The 26,835-nt window shown below is 39.8% G+C and overlaps 1 protein-coding gene across 1 annotated transcript in view; it reads right to left on the minus strand.

Annotated features, from left to right (window-relative positions):
- LOC117366433 (glypican-5-like) overlaps nt 1–26,835 on the minus strand; it is a 944,740-nt gene that overhangs the window by 357,606 nt on the left and 560,299 nt on the right. Inside the window, exon 7 of the mRNA XM_033957771.1 lies at nt 18,692–18,812. Coding sequence (XP_033813662.1) covers nt 18,692–18,812 — 121 coding nt within the window. The remainder of the gene's footprint in view (nt 1–18,691; nt 18,813–26,835) is intronic.

Genomic DNA, 26,835 nt, shown 5'->3' on the forward strand with positions numbered 1-26,835 from the left:
GCCGGGTTTGGCAACCCCTGCCAACAAAGATAATATTCTATTGCGGTGGGTGGCACTTTATTCCACATAAGAACATAAGAATAGCCTTACTGGGTCAGTCCATCATCCCAGTAGCATATTCTCACGGTGGTCAATCCAGGTCACTAGTACCTACCAAAACCCAAAGAGTAGCAACATTCCATGCTACCGATCCAGGGCAAGCAGAGGTTTCCCCCATGTCTTAATAACAGACTAAGGACTTTTCATTCAGGAATTTGTCCAAACCTTTCTTAAAACCAGCTACAATATCCACTTTTACCACAACCTCTGGCAACGCATTCCAGAGCTTAACTATTCTCTGAGTGAAAAAAATATTTCCTTCTATTGGTTTTAAAAGTATTTTCCTGCAGTTCATCAAGTGTCCCCTAGTCTGTGTACACTTCTCCCTTGGTATTTGCAGGGGTTAGGTGCAGTCGGACAGCAAAGTGTGAAAAATCACGAATAACTTCTCGGCTGGCTCTGACCCACCCCGCCTCCCTCCTGCGTCCCCGGAACCTTAACCGAACCAAGACTACAACGGGAACTCAAGGCAGCCATTCTGATGATGGCTCTGCACGAGACAGGAGCATAGGAAGATCGCTCCTGCCTTGCTTCACCGCTAGACCACCAGGTAAGGTTCCGGGGAGGCTTGGACGGTTAAAAATATCCAAAAAATGAAAATAGTTTTTTGGTAAAAAAAATCGCGAATAACTGAATCTGCGGATACTGAAACCACGGATTCGGAGGGAGAAGTGTAATTTTTAACGGCATGAAAAATCAATCCACTTGTACCTGTTCGACTCCACTCAGGATTTTAGACCAAGAGGTAAAATTGCAACATTAAAAAACAGTGGTCAACAAATTTAAAGGTGCTGCTAGCCCCATGCAGTGAAAACTGCACATATTCAATACCGGGCCTAATTCATACACTAGTATTGAATATCCGGGTCTGGTTGCCTGCTGGAAGCTATCAGAGTGTCTCAGATATTCATACTGGTGCTCAGATAACAGACCAGATAAAATTAGTACAGCCTTTTTATCTGTCCTAACATTATCTGGGCACTTATCCAGTTAGTGGGCTGACTATCTCCATTACCTAGGTAAATCCAGGTAATATCCTGACTCTGTCCACAGAAAACCAGGCACTAATCAGATACCAGCACAGAGATTTTCAGCAGCACTATGCAGCTATGTGTTGCTAAGCGTTCTGGGATGGCTGACTCATCATAATTTAAAAGGAAAGGAGCCTTTCCTGCACAATTAAATAATTTGGGATATATACTCCTCTGCAATTAGTTAAATCATTTTGAATATATATTCCTCTGCAATATATACTCCTCTATAAGGCTTTTGTGCAATTCTCTGCATTGAAAAGTAATAGCTAATGCCTTTGTTAACCCAGGATTCAAATAGCAGTTTGACAAACATTCTTACGCAGACATTTTTCATGGACCAGTTTCCTTCCCACATCAAGTTATTAAGTTATATATACAAAACTCTCACAAAACCTGTTGCAAAGAGGTGCATACAACTTGCATTTCTCTCAGTGAGAAGAGGGAGGGAAGGAACTCAGGGACTGGAAGAACAAGGTTAATACACACAAAACAACTTGTTCCTCTCTCTTCCATCTTATAAGCAGGAGAGACAGGAGAGAAAAAATTGAATAAAGAAACTACTGATAGCATTTCCTCAGGGTCTTTTCCCTGCCCTACCTGGAGCTGATGCTGGAAATTGATTTTTGGACCTTTTGCATGCAAAGCAGATACTGGTAGACAAAGCTACTGACCTTCCTATCACCTACCATCTCACAGTGAGAATGTACATTTTTTATCATTTTAAAATAGAGCATGTAACTTCATGTAATGTGCACAGTATTATCGACAGACACGGAATAGACCAGCATAAGCAGATCTTTAGAATAATATAGGATCTTTTCTACATTTCCCATTCTAGGGCTTGGATTTTTGCCCACACTTTTCTCAATAGTTCAAGGCAAGTTATATTCAGAAGCAATACTGTCTCCGATAGGCTCACAATCTACCCCCCCCCCCCCCCCAACTAAGCTGTGATAGAGGTTTCTACCGTGGCCCAGAGCACAAAATGCTCCAACACTGCTACGACTCTCATTTAGCACTTCATGCCATGGTAGAAACCTCTCCCACAGCTTAGTAAAAGAGAGTCTTAGTTTGTATCTGAGACAATGGATGGTTAAAAGGACAATTCTATGGCAGGGCACCCACATTTATACACAACATCAACACGTTATGAACACTATTACCATGGCTGGTAAGTGTACACTTAATGGGCATAAGTGGCTGCAATACATCTAAGTGATATGCTGCTGGATTCTATACATTGCACCCAAATTTCACACACAACTTTATGCACTCATTGGAGATGTGCATGCAAATAAATAATAATAATAATAACAGTTTATATACCACAATATCGTTAAGTTCTATGCGGTTTACAGAAGATTAGTGGAGTACAAGTTGAGTTAACTTAAGGGATGTGGGAACAATGGGGAGAAAGGGCAAGAGAGGGGAAGGAGGGAAGTGGGTCAGCTGTCTAGGTATTTCAGGAATAGGTGAGTTTTGAGGCATTTCCTGAATACCTCATAATAGACCAATGAGCTTGGAAACCAATAATTATTCATGTTAATTGGCAGTTTCAAACATTTTTTTCACATATCTCACTGAGCACTAATCTATAAAGCATGGCACCTAACTTCAATTGTGCATATCTGAAAAAGGGACATAGCCAGGGACATGGCCATGGGCATATTGGGGGCATTTCAAAAAGTTGCACATGGATTTACAGAATTTGCCCAAAGTGCACCTAAGTTGGACGCTGGCATTTACACCTACTTTTAGCAGATATACAGTACCTTATGCACAGCACTCAAAAGTTAGGCACCAGATCTATTGCAAATGCTATTCTATAACGAATGTGACATTTGGAAGCTCAATACATGGTGACTCCAAGAAAAAATCGATGGGAGGAAGATTCAAAGTTGCAAGCATCCTGATAAATGCCCAAAGCCTCCTGACCTGACATCATAATGTCTCCCCCCTCACAAGAAAGCATAAAGAGTTACCAAAGGAAGTGAAGACTTACTTGACGTAATCTAGAAGCTGCATTGACCGCCCCATGGGAAATAATCTGCACTCTAATTATTATCAGACAAAGCTCACATCCCTAAAGAGAGCTTCAGGGATGATTCCAACAGCCACATAGCTTTTGCTACACTGTGGGTTTGGGAGAATAGGTAACTTGTCTCTGGTTAGAAGAAGCCATACAGCTCTTCCTGCTTTATAGAATGAGGCTTAGCACTCAATTTTTGGGTGATGGGTGTTTTTTTTTATTTTTTTTGCATGCCAATACTGGGTTGCGCTAGTATTTTATAACCAAATCTGAGTGCTCAGGTGCTGTTATGGAATAGGTGCTTACCACTACACCGCAAGGCATCTTAAAGAATGCACCCACATAGAACTGCCCTTTAAATGACTTACTCAAGATGACGAGGAGCATCAAATGGATTCCCATTTTAACTATTAAGGCAGCCCTCCACTTTTTCTTTCTTATGTTTCTTACTGATTCATTGCTTCAGTTCTTTGGATCAACCATTATCTTTATCAACTGGTTACTCATGATCAGTGTTCCCTCTAAGCTGCGCTGGCGTGCGCCGGCGCACAAAATATTGCATCGCAGCGCACAAGTTTACGTCACAGCGCACGGCGTACGGAGATGGCAGGGCGGCGAGAGGAGAATCGGGCGAGTTGGCGCTGGCGCCCGATATTTGTAGTGCACAGCGAAAAAAATTTTGCCCACAACACCCGCCCGCTTAGAGGGAGCACTGCTCATGATGGTCTGATTTGAGTGGGTAATTACACTCAGGCAAGTCATAGACTTATTACTACAGTGGATGTGGGACATCATGGCGTGCCTCTCTTCCTGATCTTTACAAATTAATACAAACATTGCTCTCTTTGCTTACTTGTTTTCAGCCTTTAATGTCATGATTGTCAGACTTGGCTTACATGTCATGCAGTCTCCTTTCCTGCCTTATGTCAAATACCATCTACTGCCACTTCCATATTTCAATGCTTGATTCTTTATTTAAAAATTATGAGACTCAGTGGTCAGCTTTGTGTACTGGTTCATCTGTGATATTCCTTTCAGTATTTCCTATCTGCCAAACTGCCTGTATGTCTCATTCAACCTTGTATGCTTGCCACAGCTGCTGCCTTCATTTGCTGCCAATTGCCTGAATTTTTGTAGTAGATCTTGGTGCAGTCTCAACTCCAAAACAAAGATTCATCTTCCATTTTCAGATCCCTTATGCCAGTTAATTTTATGGTTTACTCAGTATATACCTGGAAGAAAAGCTGGCTTGGTCAGTGATGGAAAGGTGGTAGGAGAAGCCTTAACAACTGCATGCATAATTATACTGAGACCCAGATTCTGTAAATGGCATCTACATCAGCAAGCACCTCCAGAAACGGCGCTGGCCGCTGGTCAAGTTTCAAGTTTCTTAAAAGTTTGTTGTACGCGCAATATCAAATACTTCAATGCGCATGACAATTTAAAATTGGGAGACAAAATAAAACAATTTGTACATGTAAACATACAATGCATGTACACAAGTAATTAGCGATACAAAAGGCATAGCGATACATAGGCATAGTTAATAGAAGCATGGCTTACATCTAATCTAGGTGCTTGTAATGAAGGCCGGGCTTTTGCAGGCCTACATTACAGGCGCCTATGTTTGATGAGAATCGCATCTAGAGAGGTGCCTAGCAGTGTCTGATGTAAACCACACCCATTTTGACCTTAGGCATCATTAGGTGCCTCTGTAGTTTTGATTACAGCATCCTTTTTTAGAGGTGGCAAAGGGTGCCTACATTTCTTTTTAATGACATTTTAATTGGTTTTAAACGACTCGGTCAATTACTGCAACGGTTAATACCAAGAGAGAAGGGACAGAGGTGATATGATACAGGCATTTAAATATTTGAAAGGTATTCATATAGGACCAAATCTTTTCTAGAGAAGGGAAACTTGGTGGGCATTGGTGGGCAGGTTCTAAACTGGTTTGTCTCTTTTCTTTCAAACCTATCCTCTACTGTTAGATTTAAAGATGATTATTCTAATTCTTATTCATCATCTTTCGGAATACCTCAGGGATCTATTCTGTCACCTCTCTTATTTAATATTTTCCTTTCTCCTCTACTTACAATTTGTCAATCTTTGGGTTTTACTTCATTTTCTTATGCAGACGACATTCAACTTCTTCACCCGTTTGACCCCGAAAATGATGAAGAAATTACAACAATTAATACTAAACTGGACACAATAAAAAATTGGCTTAGCCTTAATAAATTATCACTAAATATACAAAAAACTCGAACCATGTTTTTCACTTGGAAAAAAGACATCATGCCAAGATCTTCATTTGTACTCAAGTTTCAAGTTTATTTGTTATTTGATTAATCGCCTATTACAATTACTAAGCGATGTACACATAATAAAATAAATTTCTAAAATGTACATAAAATAGAGAGTAACATTAACAAGGGTATAAAATCATCAAAAATAAACTAATTAAAACAAGGTAAATAATACAAAAACAAGCAAACAATAGGACAAAAGGGGAGGAAATACAATGTTTGATAGGAAAGAATCAACAGTTAAGGTAAAAACATAAAAGGAATAGGAGGACAAATAAATAATTGAAGATCCAAAATGCATAAAAGAGCAAATGACAAAAGAGCAATTAACCTTTCAATTAGGTATTGAACGCATCTTTAAAAAGAAAGCTCTTAAGTTGGCTTTTAAATTTTTCCAAATTCTTCTCCTCTCTTAAATAAAGTGGGAGTGAATTCCAAGTCTGTGGTGCTGTTACAGTAAAAATGAATTGCCTCGATAATATCCCTCTCGAATCATACCTATGCTAAAAATTTTAGGCATAATTATTGACACTAATCTATCTTTTCATAATCACATTAGTCAAATAGTCAAATCTTGTTTCTATAAACTTCACCTGATACGGTCCATCTCATCATTTCTAGAACCTAAATCCGTTAATATACTTATTCATTCTATGATCATATCCAAACTAGATTATTGTAATTCTTTGCTAATCAATATATCACAAAAAGAAAAAAGAAGACTTCAGATAATCCAAAATACTGCTATAAAACTCATCCATAAAGCAAAAAAATATGACCACGTTACACCGCTATTGATCAAGTCCCATTGGCTACCTATTAGCCACCGAATTACTTTTAAGATATTATTCTTGGTATTTAAAGTACTAGCTTTCAATGAACCTCAATTCATGTCTAGAATGATCATTCCTTATTATGCCCCTTGTTCTCTTCGTTCATCATCACAAGACCTATTAACTGTCCCTTCCTTAAAAATTGTGGGTACAAGGAGAAATGAAATGTTTTCTGTTATAGCTCCACAAATGTGGAATGCATTACCACTTTACATCAGAAAAGAAAAAGATCTTATCTCTTTTAAAAACTTTTTTATTTAATGATGCTTTTATTAATTAAACTACGAGTCCTTTTATTAAGCAAATGCAGACTCCCATTTTTTTTATTTTTTTTCCCCCTTCTCTGTGTTCTTCCCTCTTTTATGTTTTTCTGCCTGAGAGAATTGTAACTTTATCCTCCTTTCCGTCTATAACATGTTCATCACTGAGCCACATGTATAAATAAATTTATAATGTGTTATAAGTATAATAACTTTTTACTTGTGTCTTAAAATTGTTTGTCCTCTAAATGTTGTTTTTAAAATTGTTTGTTTTCTAAAAAGTTGTTTTATAAAATTGTTCAACGCTTAGAATGTTTTGTATAGGCGATTCATCAAATAATAATAAACTTGATAAACTTGACTTGAAACTTGAAACTGGTAAAACTAGGGGACATACATTGAAATTGAGGGGTGGTAGACTTAGGAGTAATGTTAGGAAATTCTTTTTCACAGAAAGGGTGTTGGATACCTGGAATTCCCTCCCGAGGGAGTTGGTGGAGAGGAAAACTGTGATGGAATTTTAAAACGCATGGGATGAACACAGAGGATCGCTAATTAGAATACGAATGAGCAAACTTTCATAATCTGAATCCAGCAAAGGAGATGGTTTGGATAGGCTGGAGTGAGCTTCAATGACAGCTCCAGTAGTTAGAAACTAAGAACAGAACCGGGTAGACTTCTAAGAAATAAAGAAAAAAATACATTTTAATTTAATCATGAAATTGTAATGCATGGAATTACAGGGCAGACTGGATGGACCATTCAGGGCTTTATCTGCTGTCATTTATTATGTTACTATGGTACTTTTTACTTCCCAAGACCTGTCTGGTTAGTGCAGGGGCAGTTACAGGCTAGAGCCTGCCTGTTAACAGTGATATTCAGTTCACTAACCAACTAAGTTAGTAGATAAAAGTTAGGGAAGAATAAATAATGCCCTAACTTTATCCTCCAATCTAACCGGGCACTGCCAGTATTCAAACCAATGCCGGTTTAACATACTGGTGAATACTCATATCCAGATATTCAATGCTGGAGCCCAGGCATAGCCTGGCATTCAATATCCAGGGTTAATTTAACCCATGGCTATAAGTGGCTTAAAAGCACTTACTGCCATGGGATAGAAATCTATCCCTCTGTTTTTGCATTATACAATTTAATGCTGGCTATGCATACTTCAGTTTTGAGAATGAATAGTCTTGACCTCAACCACAGATATATGAAATGTTGGATACATGATATCAAATGCTGCTAGACTTATATATGCTGAGGCAATGTTCCTTTGAGAAAATAATTTGTTACTGCATGCACTATTTAGGATTTCTTTGTTCTCTTTCTTGCCACGGCCATTATGATTGTTGCTGGAAATGGTTTTGGTGGACTCCGGGCAATTACCCATTTTATCTGTTCAATAAACGGGTCATGCCAGGATGACTGTGTGCGCCTGTTGTCTTGGTTCAGGTGGCATGCTTTCCTCAACAGCAGTAGCTACCCTGGGAATCATGTCTGTCTAGTGGTTTCAAAGTCAAAGGAAAATTGATGGAAATTTTACTACTTACCATTACCAGCATTGCACAATCCTGCTCCCTTTCTCATTCTCCCTTCCCCTCCTGTCCCATAAAAAAAACCAAACAAATGCATTACTCACACACTAACCAGCCCCTCTCATGGATGCCGAAATCATATATGACCTTTCCAGAAAACTCTATACTAGGGGTGCCCACACTTTTTTGGCTTGCGAGCTACTTTTAAAATGACCAAGTCAAAATGATCTATCAACAATAAAAATACTAAACATATACTAAACTAAACTAAACTAAACCTTGGGTTTATATACCGCACCATCTCCACGGATGCAGAGCTCGGCACGGTTTACAGGAAGTAGGATGAAAGAGGAACTACAGTGGAGAGATTAAGAGTTAGGTGTAAAAGGGTGGGGGAAGGGGGAGAGGCCTAAGAGGGGGGAAGTGTTACAGTTTTGAGAATAGCCAGGTTTATAGGTGTTTACGGAAAAGTTGGAGGGAGCTTGAGGTTCGGAGCGGGGAGGTGAGGTTATTCCAGATCTCAGTGATTCTAAAGGGGAGGGATGAACCAAGTTTGCCTGCATGGGAGATACCTTTTGTGGAAGGGAAGGATAGTTTAAAAATTTGGGACAATCTGGAGGAGGTAGGGGTTGGGGAGTTCCAGGATAGAGGGATTACGGCAGGAAGGATGCCATGTAGGATCTTGTAGGCTAGGCATGCACATTTGAAGTGGATCCTGGGGATTACTGGGAGCCAATGGAGCTTAGACAGGAGTGGCGAGACGTGATCAAATTTGCCTTTCGCGAAAATAAGCTTAGCTGCGGCATTCTGAATCCGCTGAAGTCTGTGGAGGCTTTTCTTGGTTAGGCTGAGGTAGATAGAATTGCAATAGTCCAATCTGGAGAGGATGATGGATTGTACTAGGACTGCAAAGTGTTTTTGGTGAAAATAGGGTCTGACTTTCCTTAGCATGTGAAGGCTAAAGAAGCATTTTTTTACCAAGAATTGGAGATGGTCATTGAAGGACAGAGAAGAGTCTAAGGTGACACCCAGGACTTTGCTTGAGAACTCGAGCTGTAATGAGTAGCCGGAGGACAATGGGATGGAGGAGGGTAAATGGACTAATTTTGGGCCGAGCCAAAGGAGTTTTGTTTTGGACTCGTTCAGTTTCATTTGCATTGTGAATGCCCAGGATTGGAGGTTCGTTATGCATGAGGATATGTTCGTAGAGAGGCTAGTGAGGTTCGAGTCGGTCTCAAGGAGGACGAGGATGTCATCAGCATAAGTGTAAAGAGTTTCAAGGGGAGATAGTTGGAGTAGTTTCAGGGAAGACATGTAAATGTTAAAGAGGATTGGGGAGAGGGGTGAACCTTGTGGGACACCACAAGTCGGGGTCCAGGGGGAGGATGAGGTGCCGCTCATGTTAACCATGTAAGAGCAGGAGCGCAAGAATTTGGAGAACCAATCAAGAACTATGGAGCTAATGCCTATCTCGGAGAGTTGGAAAATTAGAATGTTGTGGTGGACAACGTCAAAAGCTGCGGAGAGGTTGAATTGTAGAAGAACAGCAAACTTGTTACGAGAATGCAGTTGCTGAACCTTAGAGATTAGAGAGGCCAATAGGGATTCGGTGCAGAACTTGGATCTGAAGCCATATTGGTAAGGTAGGAGAATAGAGAATCTTTCTAAGTAGGAAGAGAGCTGGGTAGATATGATGGACTCGAGCAGCTTGGTGAGGAGAGGGATATTTGCTATTGGACGATAGCTGGATGGTATGGAGGGGTCTAGGTCAGCTTTTTTCAGTAAAGGGGTCAGTGCGATGTGTCCCATTTCAGTGGAGAATAGGCCTGATAATAGGGCAGAATTTATGAGTTTGGTAAGAGATGTGATGGCCTGTGTGGGGATTTTCTCAAATGGATAGCAAGGAAATGGTCCAGGATGCAATTGCATGATTTTAACTTGAGGCAGAGTTTAAGGGTCTGAGAATCAGATATGAGCTCGAAGGCAGTCCAGGATCTGTCGGCAGGGATGGGGTTGAGAGCAGCTAGGGTGGGGTTGGGTTCGGGGGGCACCAGAGAGTTGTAGGAGACTGCGGGCGGGAAGGAGCGCCTTAAGATAGAGATCTTATCATTGAAGAATTTTGCTAAGACCTCGGCTGAAGGAGATGAGGGAAGAAGGGTGGAGTCATTTTTAGTGGTTAGGGAGCGCCAAATGTTGAACAGTGTGCTATTCTGGTTGTTGGATTTGGAGATCTTGTCTCCATAGAAGTTCTTCCTTGCTTTTTTTTTTTATTGAGTTGTAGAGCTTGATATTGACTCTCCAGGCCTGTCTGTCAGATGGGGATTTGGATTTTTTCCATTTTCGCTCTAAGGCTCGACATTTTTGTTTCAGGTCTCTGTGGAGTGGAAGGTACCAAGGGGCTTTATGGGGATAGGTGATGGATTTAGTGGTTTGGGGGGCGAGGGAGTGGTAGGTAGACTTGGAGAGGGCGATCCAGTTGTGCCAATTGTTTTCAGAGTCTGCAAGCTTGGGAATGGAGGGGAGGTGGTTGAGGAATTTGGTCCAGAACAGATCGCTCGAGATTTTTTTCTGGAAGGTAATAGAATTGGGGGATCGGGGAGGGGATCCAAGATGAGACATGAAGATGGGGAGGCAGAAGGCCCCTAGGAGATGGTCTGACCATGGGACGTGTTCCCAACGGGTGTCTTCGGCAGACGTTTTATAAGCAGTGAGGTCGAGGAACTGGATGAAGTCTAGGGTGTGCCCCTTTTCATGGGTAGGAGCGGATGTGGGGGGGAGAAACCTAGGGAGGTGAGGAAGTCATTGAATTCTATCGTGTCCTTGCTGGTGGTGTCGTCAAGGTGGAGATTAACGTCTCCGATGATTAGTAATCTTTGGAATTTGAGAAAGGCGTTAGTTATGGTCTCGAAGACGAGGTCAGAGGAATTGGACCAAGGGATAGGTGGACGGTATAATAACAGGATGCCCAGTGGGTGAGGGCGGAGCTCGTCATTGACTGAGGCTAGCATATATTCTAATGAAGCGTGGCAGCCTCTTTCGAGGAGCTGGACATCAAAGAAGGATTTGTAGAGGAGAGCCAGGCCACCTCCTTTACGATTGATTCTGGGTGAAAAGAGGCCTTGGTAGCCATGGGAGCAGAGTTCGTTTTGTGTGAAGAGGTCGTCTTTTGAGATCCATGATTCTGTGATGCACAGGAATCCAGGGTCAAGGTCTTCGAGGAGGTCCTTCAGAATTTGAGTCTTATTGCATGCGGATCTGGTGTTGCAGTAAAGGGTCGGGACAGGGGTGAAAGAGTTAGAGGCATGGCAGGGGAGGTTAGCATGGGGGACAGGCTTTAGAGAGGTGGGATTGACTTTGCGGGGGTTTTTTCTGGTGGGGTGATTCCTGGGGCGCGTCAGGGTGGGGATTCTGGTGCCAGGGCCAATATTGTGACTATCTGGGGAGTCGAGCAGGTTGGGAGAGGGAGGTTTCAGGCAGAGGGAGGTGTTGAGAGATGAGAAGAGTAGGAGGAGAAGGACCCAAAGGGGTGGCTTCATGGTGGGCTTTTTTGGTTGGCTTAAATGAAATCTCCAAGCAGAGGGGTGGATAAAAGGAGGCAGCTCAGGGTGAGCGGGGGACCTATTAATCTCAGAGTGAAAGTTTGAAACAGGAGGATATCAGGGGGGCTGATTAAGGTAGTGATTATGTTATTATTATTAAAATTTTTTTTTTTTTTTTAGCTAAGGGCTAATGTGCCCATTATATTCTATGGACCCGTTAGCATTTAGCGCGCCTTAGTAAAAGACCCCCCCTATTTATTTATATATATACCGAGTGTATCTTTTCTGTCCTCCAGACCTCATTCCATTCCCCAACCAACATCTCTCTCTGTCCTTCCAGAAGTCAAGCTTTTTTTCCTCTCTCCTCCACCCCTATTGGCACCCCCACCCCTCAGGGTCTCTCCCCCTCTGTCTCTTCTGTCTGCTCCTCCCACAGTCCAACATCTACCCCCTTTCTTCTGCCTCCCCTTTGTTTCAGGTTTCTCCCTCTCTCTATCTTCCTTCTGCTAAATTTTGAGTTCTCCCACCTTTGGTCCAGGCCTTTGTCTCTCTCACTTTCTTTGTCTTCCCCCTCTCCAGGGCCTGACATCTCTCTCTCCTTGGTTCAGAGTGTTTCCCCTCTCTAACCCCTCTAGTAGCCCAGGATCTGCCTTATTTGCCTTGTCTTCCCTCTCCCTTTTGGTTCAAGGCTGCTTTCCCACCCATCTCCTCAAGGTACTTTTGTCTCTCCCTCCCCCCACCCCAATCCAGCATCTCTAAGGCAATCCCACTCCTGCTGAGGTCCTCGCGACGGGCACAATTTTATTTCAACGTACGGGTCTCGGCCAATGTTCCCTCTAAGGATTGATGAGGTGTGTGCAAAAAAAAATATGCATGAGCGACAAGTTACATACTCCACAAATTTATGAGCAGGCGCGGAGGACGCATTTTTAAACAAATGTAGTTTATCCTTGTACTCCTTATGTATTTTTAATCATCTATGGATATGTTTGTATGTTTATTGTTCAAATGGTTTTATTTATTTCCCCAAATTTATTTTTGTTATATGCATTGAAAATATTTGATATTGCGTTTAAATCAAAATCTCAATAAACTTGAAACTTGAAATGAGTGCCCATGAGATTGTGGGAGGGTTAAATACTCAAAACTTAGAAGAATAACAATTTACTTAAAGTTTTTGCTTCGCCAGCTTTCTGGTATCTTTACATACAGTGGCGTACCTAGCATATGTAACACCCAGGGCCCATCATTTTTTGGCACCCCACCCCCCATCTGTACGAAAAACATGATTTTTAGTAACAAGCCACACGTCACACATGAGTACCTAGGAAAAGGCAGCATCTTACATATTGCAGTGAGCAGTACATCAATACACCCATTGTAAAACTAAACAAGCCAGACCAGCACAGATCAATCCTACAACGTCAATCCTAACAGAAAACCATGTCTTTCGAACACACAGAACACAGAAAACACCTTCGCTTAGTATGGAATATGTCATCACAAACTAACCCCTCCCCCTTTTACAAAACTGTAGTGTGGATTTTAGCCACGGTGGTAACAGCTCTGATGCTCATAGAATTCTAAGCATCAGCGCTGCTACCACCACGGCTGGCACTAAAAAACGCTCCACAGTTTTGTAAAAGGGGGAGATAAACTAGAAATACACAGCTTCAACGCTCTAGCTCAGGGGTGCCCAAACGTTTTGGGCTTGCGAGCTACTTTAAAATGACCAAGTCAAAATGATCTACCAACAATAAAATTAAAAAACACAAAGCACACTATACGCTGAGAAAATGTTAATTATCATTCCTATTCTGGGTTTTTTTCAAAGAGGTCAAGGCAGATGACTCTATGCATTGTCATCTCAGTAACAACCATACAAAAATAGACAAATATACCCCCCTCCCTTTTTATTAAACCGCAATAGCAGCTTTTAGCGCAGGGAACTGCGCTAAATGCCCAGCGCTGCTCTCGACGCTCATAGGCTCCCTGCGCTAAAAAACACTATTGCGGTTTAGTAAAAGGGGGCCATAGAGCAAAATTTAGACAGCATATATAATTTCAGACACATTTTGATCACTAAATTTAAAATAAAATCATTTTTCCTACCTTGTCTGGTGATTTCATGAGTCTCTGGTTGCACTTTCATCTTCTGACTGTGCATCCAATCTTTCTTCCCTTCTTTCAGCCTGTATGTTTCCTTTCCTCCAGACCTCATTCCCTCCCCCAACTTTTTCTTCCTCTCTCCCTGCCCTTTCTTTTTTTTCTCTCTCTTGATGCCCCCTTTCTTTTTTTCTGTTTCTCTTCCGTCTCCCTGCCTGCCCCCTTTCTTTCTCCCTACCCTCCACAAAGCTACTCCAGCCACCATCGGGGGAAACAGGCCCCAAAGCCATCACAGCAACCATCGGGGGAAACAGGCCCCAAAGCCACCGCTGCAACCATCGGGGGAAACAGGCCCCAAAGCCACCGCTGCAACCATCGGGGGAAACAGGCCCCAAAGCCACTGCCGCGGCTGCCCCAAGCTCTCTTTGCTTCCCCCGACGTCAATTCTGCCGTCGGAGAGGAAGTTCTGCCCAGCCAGGCAGCGATTGGCTGGCCCGAACTTCCTCTCCGACTGCAGCCTTAGGGCGGGTGCACAGCCAGGGCGGACCGCCCCCCCACCCCTCGTATGACACTGAAGACATGGCAGCGGCTCCTCTCACGAATCCCCACCTGCGTCGGAAGTCTGATGCAGTCAGGGATCTTGAGAGGAGCCGCTGCTGTATATTTCAACTTTAAAATACAGGCCGCCGCCGCTTCCTCTCACCTCGCCCTCGAGTGAGCGACAGAAGAAAGCGCATGAGCGACGCCACTGAAAATAGTGAGCAATCGCTCATGCGCTCACCTTAGAGGGAACACTGCTCGGCTTATATTCAGGTCAGCATCCACCCTCCTCCCAGAAATGTTGCAGATCTCCATTGGGCCTGCTATAAGACATGGTGGTCCAGTGATGGGCTGAGACAGAAAAAATCCCTCCTGCCTCCTATCCCGGCTGACTGTTACAACTTTTACCTCTCTCTCACTTCCCTCATGTACCTTTATAATTCCCAGTGGTCCAGTGGTGAACTGGAGCAGGAGCGGTCTTCCCACACTCCTGCCCTGTGCAGAGCCGCTAGTGAAGGGCAGCAAGATAGATCGAAAAAGTAGACACAAAGTTTAATACAACTATAAATAAGCTTTTTGTTGAGTCTTGCTATAATCCAATCACTTCTAGGAGCATATTAAGTAATGGTGAATAGTGATTGAGTGTGGCTAGTATTATAAACCTGTGTTATTAAAACCTAAGTTAGAGCTGGAGATATTAAGAGTTTAAAGCGCATTTGAGGCGTGCAAAAAGCAAGCAGCACCATTTTTTGGTTAAACTAGTTTTAAAGGCATTGTCAAACATTGACTAATGCAAGCTGGAATATTTTGGAAGTCAAAGAGAAAGTCCTGCTATATGATTTAAAGAAATATAAATATAGCAAGGCGAATGATGTTTTTCAATAGAAAGCAGCGCACTCTTAAAGTTAGTGCAGCCACACATAAGTTTTGATCAATATATTTTGATGGAATAAGTATGGGGGAGAGAGCGAGAACAAAAGGTGGAATATGGCAATATGATGTTATGAATGATGATATATTTAAGAAAGTGTGGTGTTTAAATAGAATGGTTGGTTAAGGTTATAAAGAAATAAAGAATATATATATATATATATATGCAATGGAGAATTAAAGATATGTTCCAATATGTTAAAAGTGGAGGTAGTGTAACAATTGTCCATTAGATAGGAGTCAGAAAATATACACACACAGTACGAGAAAGTAGGTAAAGTTAATGATATTGGTGTTTGTTTTTCAGATAAGCAGCAGCCTTTTGTGACCCCTTGATGAAGCTTGATTTAAGTGGTGAAATGGGTCCTGTTGGTTCATGGCTGACTGCCTTAATATAAGTTGGGCTGTATTACTTACATTTATACTTAAATAAGAGTTTTGATCATAAAAAATACATAATAGAAGTATTTTGAAGAGGTGTTTCAGGATCGATGATAGAAACTTGGAACCATGTAAGTCTTGATGACGATTTTGTTCACTCCTGCCCCATCACCCGTTCTTGACCACTAGAGACTTCAGATAAATCAAAGGGGGGTATATATCCTAAGGGCAGGAGGGTGGGAGGGGTATGGGCCTATGGTGGTTGAGAGCTAGTCTGTTGCCATATTGGGAGAGTGGGTGGGTGTTTGGATCTTGCCTAATGGGGGTGGGAAGGGGGGGTCTCTATCCAGATCAGGGAGGTGGAAGGGCGGGTCAGAGGAACAAGGGCGCATTTTCAATATTAGCGTGTCCTGTCTGATAGTCAGCCAGAGGCTGCATAACTGCCTTATGCGGGTCCCATCTCAATTTCAGCCAGGACCTACATAAACTCTGGCAGCCACTGCCATTTCAATTAGACTGGATATTCAGTGTTGGTTCTGAACATGGCTGGCACTGGATATTCACGGCTAATTTTGTCTGGAGCAGTTTAGTGCTTTAAAAAATGCTGAACACTGCAGGATGAATATCGGCCAGAATACAACCAATCATTTATCTCTTTATTCTCACAATTTTAACCCTTTGCATTTGTCTAATTTCCTGTTTGTGTAATTTTAATAATTGAATAGAACTCTCCTAGGTTTTGTGCTATTAAGAATAACAGTAGCCTCTATATAAATATCAAAATCGATCTTAAGAGACAGAAAAATGAATAGGCTTTGAATGTACTACTGCACATCTCACATCAATACATTTATGACCTTATAACTCAACAAACAAAAAAGTAAGACAAGGAATATAGAAACCTGAGTCAAGTTGAACTGGACACCAGGGGCTCACACATGCTTCTGACAGACCAAGAAATAAAGATACTGACTAAAAGAAAATTGATCAATTCTTAAAGCTCCCAGTTGCTCTTATTTTTTAATGCATGACTACTCAACCTATTTAACAACATGCTGAAAGAGTATCAGACTAGAACATGGGTATCAAAGTCCCTCCTCGAGGGCCGCAATCCAGTCGGGTTTTCAGGATTTCCCCAATGAATATGCATGAGATCTATTTGCATGCACTGCTTTCATTGTATGCTAATAGTTCTCATACATATTCATTGGGGAAATCCTGAAAACCCGACTGGATTGCGGCCCTCGAGGAGGGACTTTGACATCCCTGGACTAGAATGTCAACATACTTAGCCTTTGACAGAATGCAGCTCAATATGGACCACAACTGATTGAGCATTTGATCATTCCACCTTGAGGATGCAATAGCCAGCTAGCTACACAAATCGGCAGTGAAAGGTTCTTTTTAACTACTGGATAATGAGATATACATACATTACATAATAGAGGCAATCATTTAGAAGCTGACTGAAGACAATTGAATTTATCGGCAATTCAGGAAACATACAATGCAGAAATTATTACTTTCACTCTGTAGTATAAGGAACTTTCAAGTTATTTTTATTTCAGCATATAGAGAAACCAGATCATCATCAATTGTTTTCATAGTGGTAAAAATATAGGGACTTATATTCATAATAAGTAAAGCTCTTAAATAAGTAAAGCTCTTAAATTCAGCAAAATTTAGGAGGCGTGAAGATCAATTTAAAAAGCTGGCACTTAATGATAGGCAGCAAATGCGTAGGTTATAGAATTTTAGCAATTACATGCATCATGACAGCAATAATTGGCATTTACATGTGTAAATGCAATGCATTGTTCCATAAAGTACCTACCACATTTGCTTAACCCCAAATTCTATATATGGTGCTTAAAAAATGGGCACCCAACCAGAACGGTGTTTGGCATGATTCTATAAAAGGTATTCACTATATATGGCCATGGCCATATACAGAATCATTCTATGCACCTGTACACATCACTAAAATTTAGGCACACCCATAAACCAGGGCTAAATCCCTACCCCTAAGTTATGTGTGGATCAGGCATATTCTATAAAGAGTTGTCTAACTTTTAGCAATACCCATGATCTGCTCATGCTCCTCTCCTGAACATGCCCCCTATTAAGTTTCGTGCATTAGAATTTATCCCACCACTTTATAGAATGTGGTTACAAAATTGTGCGCTTAACTTCTAATTAGTGCCAATTAGCATCAATTATTTGGTTTTAATTGCCAATTATCTGTGCTTATTAGCTTGTTAAAAAATTAAGTTGCATGCGCAACTTGGCTCACACTATACAGAATCCAGGCTTTAGTGTGTACCTCGGAGGAACACACGGGTGAAATATGGGTATGTTGCCTTGTAATAGATGTGACTTAAAGAATATTATCAGTCACGTTTATCGCACAGTGCACTTAGGTATGCCAAACACTAGCCATAGAGCTGCTGTAAATATGTGCAATGAAGTTTTGGAGCACCAGTGAAACTTTACATTAATATTTTACAATGACTTAGGTATGCCTAAATGCCATTATAGAATTGATGTTAAGTGCATGCCACTGTGGTGCCAGTATAGGAGTGTCAAATATGGTGTCAAATATGGTGCCCATAAGTTTTAGCTGAAAATTTCATAATTTAAGGGTATAAACGTTATGCTTATCAATCTAAGATTGTCATTCATTTGCCAAGATTTATGAGGCTAGTGCAGAAAATCAGTGCTAAGCTCTTTTTTTTCCCTATCCTAAATTCACCCCTGTTGCCACACCCACTTTTTATGGGCCTAATTTTAGAAGCCATAAAATTTTGAGTATAAATTTAGGCACTCAAGCTTGTAAATCTACGAGGCCAATTTAGAAGCACAATTCCCAAAGTCAGGAGCATAGATCTTTAGAATATCAGACTTATAAGGAATAAATAATGATATATGTAAATAAGCAGTGTTTGAAATTTATATGCACTGTTAGCACAGTCATTTGAATCACAGAAGTTAATACTATTCGGTCAGTACAGCTGTTGATAAAAGTAACATCTGCATTCTTATTAGATTCCCAGTATAACATAACCACAATAATAGACTGTAAACTGTTACCTGGTTAAAATGATGCAGTGTGTTGATCATAGTATTGATGAGAGGATCTGGCCCTTTTACTTTCATTTCTGGATTATTGATTTGTGCTTTAAGACCATTAGAAACAACTCTGTTTGTGTAACTAGAAAAAAAAAGAAAATAAGATTGTAATGTGCTAAAATTCTTTATTTTCTTTATTTTAAGGGCCTGATGTTATATATAACAGGTTGCATATGTTGCATTTGCAAGAAGAAACATTATTTCCAAGCAACACAGGTGACTATGGGGTTTATTTTCAAAAAACAAAAACATCCAAAAAGTGACACAAAGGGGCAGATCAATGTTTTTCTAGCCAAAGTGTCCAAATCGCTATTTTCAAAATCTGTTTTGTAGACAGTTTTCTATGCTGTTCGTCCACAGTACATCTAAATCTCAAGGGGGTGTGATGGAGGCATGGTTTGGGTGGCTTATGATTTGGATGTTTTTCTGCGATAATGCAACATTGTAGAAAACATCCAGGGCACAATTTGGACGTTTGAGGCTAGACCTGTTTCAATAATGAATAAATGGCAAAAAGGTACCAAAACTGACAAGATGATCACTGGAGGTATGAAGGCATGACCCCCTCACACTTCCCCAGCAGTCAGTGACCCCTCCTACCTCCAAAGGTGGGAATGAAACAGTATATACCTGCCTGTATGAGAGCTTCAGATATTATGGCCAATTCTATTAAAGCAGCAAACAGGTTCCTGGGGTAGCCTAGTGGTCGGTGCAGTGGACTATACTGTAGAGATGAACTACCGCACATTTATTTCTTATTTTTCCAATTATTGAGCCTATTAAGGGTATTTTGCCAATTAAGTTATAGAATCAGCCCCTCTGTACACAAATACATCTGAGACATGGACGTTTTCAAAACAAAAAGATGAATATTTTCCTGTTTTAAAAACATTTGTTTGCTACTGGATTTTTCTATGTGTTCCACAAAATGTCCAAAATTGGATTTAGATGTCATATCAAAAATGCCCCTCCTCGTGATTTTATAAAACAGGCTCCCAGTATTAGTCAAAATAGTGCAACAATGCCCCAACACAAAATTTTGCCTACTCCAATTAGATGTAAATATGCATGTATACTCATATAGTAGGAGGTAATTCTATACTGAGCTGCCTAATTTTAGATAACAAAAAACATGCATAAATGCAAGTATTCTGGTCATTTACACATGTATGTCTACAAATATGCTTGTAAATGAGCAAGTTCTGGCTAAGAATGATTGCAGGTGAGCATGCATGTTGATGGTGCGACTGCATCTGGAGTACTGTGTTCAGTACTGGTCACCGTACCTGAAGAAGGATATGGTGATACTTGAGAGGGTCCAGAAAAGAGCTACACATATGATAAAGGGTATGGAAAACCTTTCATACGCAGATAGGCTAGAGAAACTGGGGCTCTTCTCCCTGGGAAAGCGGAGACTCAGAGGAGACATGATAGATCATGAAGGGCATTGAGAATGTGGAGAGGGACAGATTCTTCAGCCTACGGGGAACTACAAGAACAAGGGGGCACTCGGAGATACTAAAAGGGGACAGGTTTAGAACCAATGCCAGGAAGTACTTCTTCACTCAGAGGGTGGTGGATACCTGGAATGCGCTTCCGGAGGGTGTGATAGGACAGAGTACTTTACAGGCTTTCAAAGAGAAATTGGATAAATTCTTGGAAGAAGAAGTTATTGAAGGATATAGATAGGGAAGATATAGGATGAAGAAGGGTACAGTTAAAAGGATATAGATAAAGTAGAATAATAAAAAAAAAGGATTGAAGGGGTAGAGGGGTACAGATAGAGGACTACTACACAGGTCCTAGACCTGATGGGCCGCCGCGCGAGTGGACTGCTGGGCATGATGGACCTCTGGTTTGACCCAGCAGAGGCACTTCTTATGTTCTTATGTTATGTTCTTATGTAGTTTGAGTGAAAAATGAGTGGGGGGTACATATTTATGAATATAGATTATGAAATCTTTTAATATACCACAATGTTTCTAACAGCCCACCTCTAATAATGGCCTACTCTCTTGTTTCATCCTCCAAAACCCTGTAAATTTATGTTTTGTTTTATATTTTATTAAAATTGATATCCCGCTTTACTCTTCATAACAAAGAATTTTAAAAATTTAAAAACAAGGATAAAATACAAAAACAAATAATAAAGACCCCCTTTAATCAAGCTGTGTTAGGGTTTTTTATCATGAAGACTCTGCGGTAAAAGCTCCGACTCTCATAGAATTATCCTTTATGAACAAGCACTGCTTGTTCTCCTACATACACTTTCTTGAATAGATCTCATGGTCATCCAGGTTAGGCTACCTATGCTTCTGTTTTATTCATGGTTATGGTTTACGAAATCCAGCTTCAATTATGTTCTACATATTACCATGTTACTTCTTAAGCTATGTTTCCCTTTTTCCTTTAGTATTTTTTTAATTACTTACCTTTCAATTTGCTGACTTGTTTTTCTATCAGTTGTTATTATCGCACGTGCTTTATGGTACATCTTATGCTCTATAATTTTGATATCGTTCCCTTTCTTAAATTATTTTATGTATCCCTGGATGCTTTATTGTATCACTCCCCATTAGACAGAAACTGTTAAGCTAATATTCCATCATGGATATTGTTATAATCTTTATTTTGCATCTGGTGTATACTCCTTTTGTTATGTTTTTGTTATTGAAAACCAATAAAAATTTCATGAACTGAAAAAAAAAAAAATCCTTTATAAAGCTAAGGCACATTCAGGTGCCTATTTTAGGTCCATTTTACAAAAACAAGCAGGCACCTATTTGTGTTTTTAAAATATTAGCATTAAGTGGCTGAAATTGTACCTACATTGCAAGTGCAGATATTTGCACCTGTCCTGGAACACGTGCAATTATCCACACCTATAATTCTGAAGTACATTTTATAATTTGTGCCATACATGCAATATTTTGCCTATAGTCTACCCAACCTCCACTCTTCTACCTGTCTACCAACAAAATATGTATCATGAAGTCAAAGAGCATACATTTACACCAGTCAGTATTTTGTAAGAGGTCTCACATGTGCATAAATACGTACCTGCACATTTTATAAAATATGCAAGTATACCACAACTCTACCATTGCTCCTTAAAAACTACACCTCCAGGAATGCATATGTACAGATCGCAAGCTTCTCAAAACCTGGATTTTCCAGAATGCCTTTCAATGATTTGTTTTTTCATTATACAATACAATACAATTTGTATTTACATACTGAATAATAATAATAATTTATTCATATATACCGCCATACTGGAAAAGTTCAAGGCAGCTCACAAAAAGTAGAACTAATACATACAATGCAGATAAAAATACATCAGGTTAAAAATAAGAAAAAATTTGATAAAGTTAAAACAGGATGCATTAAGATATCAAATAGTTGTGTCTTTAACAGTTTTCTGAAATCAAGATAGGACGAAACCTCTAACATAATTTTCCAAGCCATACATTCAATTTAGCCATACATTCAATTTAGTGGCCTAAAATGAGAGAGTTCTCTCAAAGAACTTCTTGTAACAACAAGATTTTATAGGGGGATATGTAAACAGGTGCACTCCGCGTGTGTTCTTGCTAGAGTGATTCAAAGGAAAGTGAGGAACAAGATACCCAGGCGACATACCAATAACTGATTTATAACAAATACAAGAGAATTTAAACAAAATTCTAGACTCTATCAGTAACTAATGAAGTTTCTGATAAAAAGGAGTGATATGCTCCCATTTTTTTACATCACAAATGAGGCGAACAGCAGTATTCTGAAACACCTTCAATTTTTTAAGAATTTTCTTGTAAGCACCTAAATATTGCAGTAATCAAGAATACTTAAAATTGAGGACTGTACCAATAAACGAAAAGAAGTTTCATCAAAATACTTCTTAATGGTGTGAAACTTCCAAAGCACCGAAATACATTTTTTAAACAATAAATCAGTGTGTTGTTCCAATGTGAGATGTTTGTCCAGAGTCACACCCAGTATTTTTATGGATTGTTCTATATTGTAGTCCAAACCATTCACATGAATCATTGTTTCTTTGAGCTTATCGTTGGGAGTTGCTAGAAAGAATTTAGTTTTTTCTGCATTTAGTTTCAATTTAAAAGCAGTCATCCAGGGTTCGATACATCTATGAATTTCATTGAGGTTAACATAACAAGAATTAGAGACAATGGCCAGAATTACAATCTAAAAGCAACACAAATTAAAACAGATGATATTACCCCTTTAACACATATTCATCAAACAAATATGTTTTGAAAGACTTCTTAAAAATCTTATAATTACTCATTAATATTATGGTAGGTAAAATTTTCCAAAGTTTAAGAACATAAGAATTGCCATAGTGGAAGAGAACAAAGGTCCATCAAGCCCAGAATCCTGTTTCCAACAGTGGTCAACCCAGGTCCCAAGTACTTACCTTGTTTCTTTGAAAATAAGACCTACCCCGAAAATAAGCACGAGCATGATTTTCGGGGTAGGTCCTAATATAAACCCTACTCCAAAAAGAAGCCCTAGTTAAGATCCCTCCCTCCCTCCAATCCCTTTGTGCACCGGAACACCACTGACCACCTTACATACTTCTGAAGGCTCAAAACCGGTGGCAGAGCTGTGAGCGTACTGCTTCGTGGCCTTCCCTCTGCTGTGTCACTGATGATGTCATCAGTGATGCAGCAGAGGGAAGGCCCTGGCGAGGAAAGCCGCGAAGCAGCCCATATAACACAGTGGGAGGGTCAGTTATACCTGAATATATTTGTTCTGAGAAGTGCGATAGAATTTCATGTTACCTGTTTAAATCAATCAAGAACATCATAGTGGATTGTTAACACTATATATAAAATTCCTACAGACCAACATAGTGATACAGTGTCTTGTAGTAATTTTGGTACATGCTGCTGGAATCAAAATAAAGTTATCATTTTTATATTGTTCTATACCTAGCACAGGCTGAATTTAGCAAAATGCCTTAGGCTGTAAAAGGCTAACAGCTGAACATTAAAACACCTGTACTCTAAGGGTCGGATTCTAAAAATGGCGCTGTAAGTTAGGCAGCATTAGGCGTCCTAACACCAGCTAACAATTCTTTTAATTGGTTCAATCTGATTAAAAACCAATTAAAATGGAGGTACCATTCTCCCATCTAAGGAGGCACCTTAGGCATCATTAGGCGCTTCTGTAGATGTGATTCTTGTAAAAAGTAGGCACCTGAAATGTAGGCCTTTAAAACCCTGGCCTACATTTCCGGCACCTATGTTTCACATAGCCATGATTCTGAAAATGGTGCCGTTGTGTGATTGATATGCAAATGTGCCATGTTTGGAGGTGATGCCCAATAACGGCGCCGTTTGCAGAATCCGGCCCTAAATGTTCAGAAAAGCATAACTTGTATGTTACATAAAAATACAAATAGACCTCTGTTACACAAGCTACTTGTGCTTTGGAAGACATGGAATATCCAGATATATTTGGCCTATAGCATGTTTTCTACTACTATGTCAGCTGTGTTCCATAGAGATTTAGTCCAATGTATATTTTATAGAACAGAGCATATCGTATGCTGTTTCAAAACACCAGATATGTGTATTACGTTTCCAGAAATTAAATGCACTGGTTTATGAGCTCTACTCTAGATTCATAAATTTATCAGAGATGGAAGTGCACATACCCTGATGCACATTTTGTAGAATGCTTTATCCAGAATACAAAAATCAATTAACAAAGAAATCATTAGACATGAAGGAGGCACTAAAGAAAAATACACACCTACTTCTCTTTAGAGAATATTAGCATAACTGGTGAAATAAGCGCTGGTATAAGTATTTGAACCTACATACTGGAGATACCCATAAAACTTATCAAAATCCTATTGAACATTCCCCTCTAAGTCTGAGTTTGGATTTTGGGAAAGACGTCCAAAAATCCAGTAGAGAAAATGTCCATTTTTGAGATGTCCATTGTGAGATGTCTATCCTTTTTTTTTTTTTTAATGACCTGCTAGATGTCTTGGCCTAGCACGACATCTATCTTTGACCTAGCAAGATGTCTATCTTTGGTCTAGCAAAAAGTCTATCCTTTTTGGCTATTTTTGAAAAAAAATAAGACACCTAGATGAAACATGTCCAAAAACAAGCCATTTGCATATAGGAGGGACAGGAATTTTTAATGGACTAGCCACCCAGACATTCCAGCATAGCAGTGGGGAACCTTACAGGGCACTGCTGGGAACTTCAGATAAGGTATGTATCTCACCATAACCATGTATGGTGAGCCTCCAAAACTCCCCCAAAACCTACTATACCCACCTGTCTAACATCCCCATAGCCCTTATGGCTGCAGGTATCACGGCAGTACAGTAGGGTTTTGGTGGGCTCACACTTTCCACCATAAATGTAGTGGTTAGAGTGAGATATGGGCCTGGATCCCCCTCTTCATGGTTCATTACACTACCCGAGAACAAAAAATAAGAGATAAAGCCTCGAACTACTGTGAAGAGAGCAACAAAGAGAGGGACTGAAGATATTGCAGCCAACTGATGGATACAAGTCTTTTATTTGAAAATAAGCCACTAAAATATGTAAAAACAAAGTCCCAGCAGCTTCATGTTTTCATTTAATTCACTCACAACAGGGTTCATCCATATGGTAGCAGAATTGAAGACCGCCGGATATTTTACAGCCTGTGTAATGAAAATAAGTAACAAACGTGTTTTGTTTACGGATTCAAATTGATTTTTTGGTGGTTTAGGACCAATGAAGTGCAATGATAATCCCGTGGCTATCAATGCTCGCACCCACTGAGCACATTGGTGGTAGGTCTGAGCACTTTATGCACTAAAGAAAAAATTATTTTGATTGATTTAGCATTTGTTCTCTGTGATTTATAATATTATAAAACTATTAGTGCCATCCCCTTGTTGATTAAATTGCATTGGCTTCCCTTATGAGCTCAAATTTATTTTAAAATGACAGACTAGAAATATGAAAGAGAGAAAAGAAACAGATTTGTATGACCTTGTATTTCAGTGCAATACCATATATCATAAATTGAAAACATACAATCAAATGAATAACAGCCAGGGCAGACTCTTATTGCTGCAGTATCTGCAAAATAATGAAAATGGTTTGACTGATGGTTTTGAGGAATGTGAAACTACGATTTCTGAGTTGTCCTGAATGAGAAGAACATATTAAAGGGTAAACCGTAAAATATATATATATTTTTTAATCCATTGCAATAAAGCTAATGAAACACCAACCTCTGATGGAAATATTAAAGTGAAATGCCAGATTCTCTGTTGGGAGATTAGTTAAGTGTTTCTAACCTTTTAGTTATACTGCTAGAACAATTGCTTCTGCTTACTGATACTTATGGGGAATTTAGGAGACATCAAACAACATATCTGTTTTTGAAGTACTTAGGTAGCTGATTGGTAGAATTTTATCATGCAATAATCATATCTTTTTTAGGATTTTTTTGTTATTAACTTTTTAGTTAATAACAAAAGCTTTTAACTTTTTAGTTTCATTCAATTTGTTGTATTTTTAACCATTGTAAACTGCATAGAACTTTACGGCCTTGCGGTATATAAACTATTATTATGAAGTTCTAGTAGCAAAAGAGCTTGAAATTTTTTCCTTCATTGCCAATAAGATGGACCTTTGGGCTGTGTCTAGCACTGACATATACTTTTTTTTTTCCCTACAATAAAGGCCTTTGTTATCCAAAGTTTTGAGCCCCTTTCATGAACCCCCAACATAGACCCATAACCTAATAAAATACCCCTGCATACAGCCTAATAGGTTGATGTAATACCCGTCCCAAATAGCTCAGTATTCTCCTCCAAAAGGTAGCTACTGGGCCACACCTCCATAAAGCATGTATCAAGGAGTTTGGTTCAAAAGAGCATTTCAAACAAAGGGCAGACTTTTTATCACCCATCAGAAAAAGTCTGTACTGGGAAACATTGGCTCGAAAAATAATTCTATATTGACATTCTCTCAATTCAACAGAGGTGACATAATATGGGATGGCACTGATCCAAGCATAAAAATCTTTAGTTTGTATCATATACATCAGATCGGTACTCCTTC

The sequence above is a fragment of the Geotrypetes seraphini genome, chromosome 9 (assembly GCF_902459505.1).
Source record: "Geotrypetes seraphini chromosome 9, aGeoSer1.1, whole genome shotgun sequence".
Taxonomy (NCBI): Eukaryota; Metazoa; Chordata; class Amphibia; order Gymnophiona; family Dermophiidae; genus Geotrypetes; species Geotrypetes seraphini.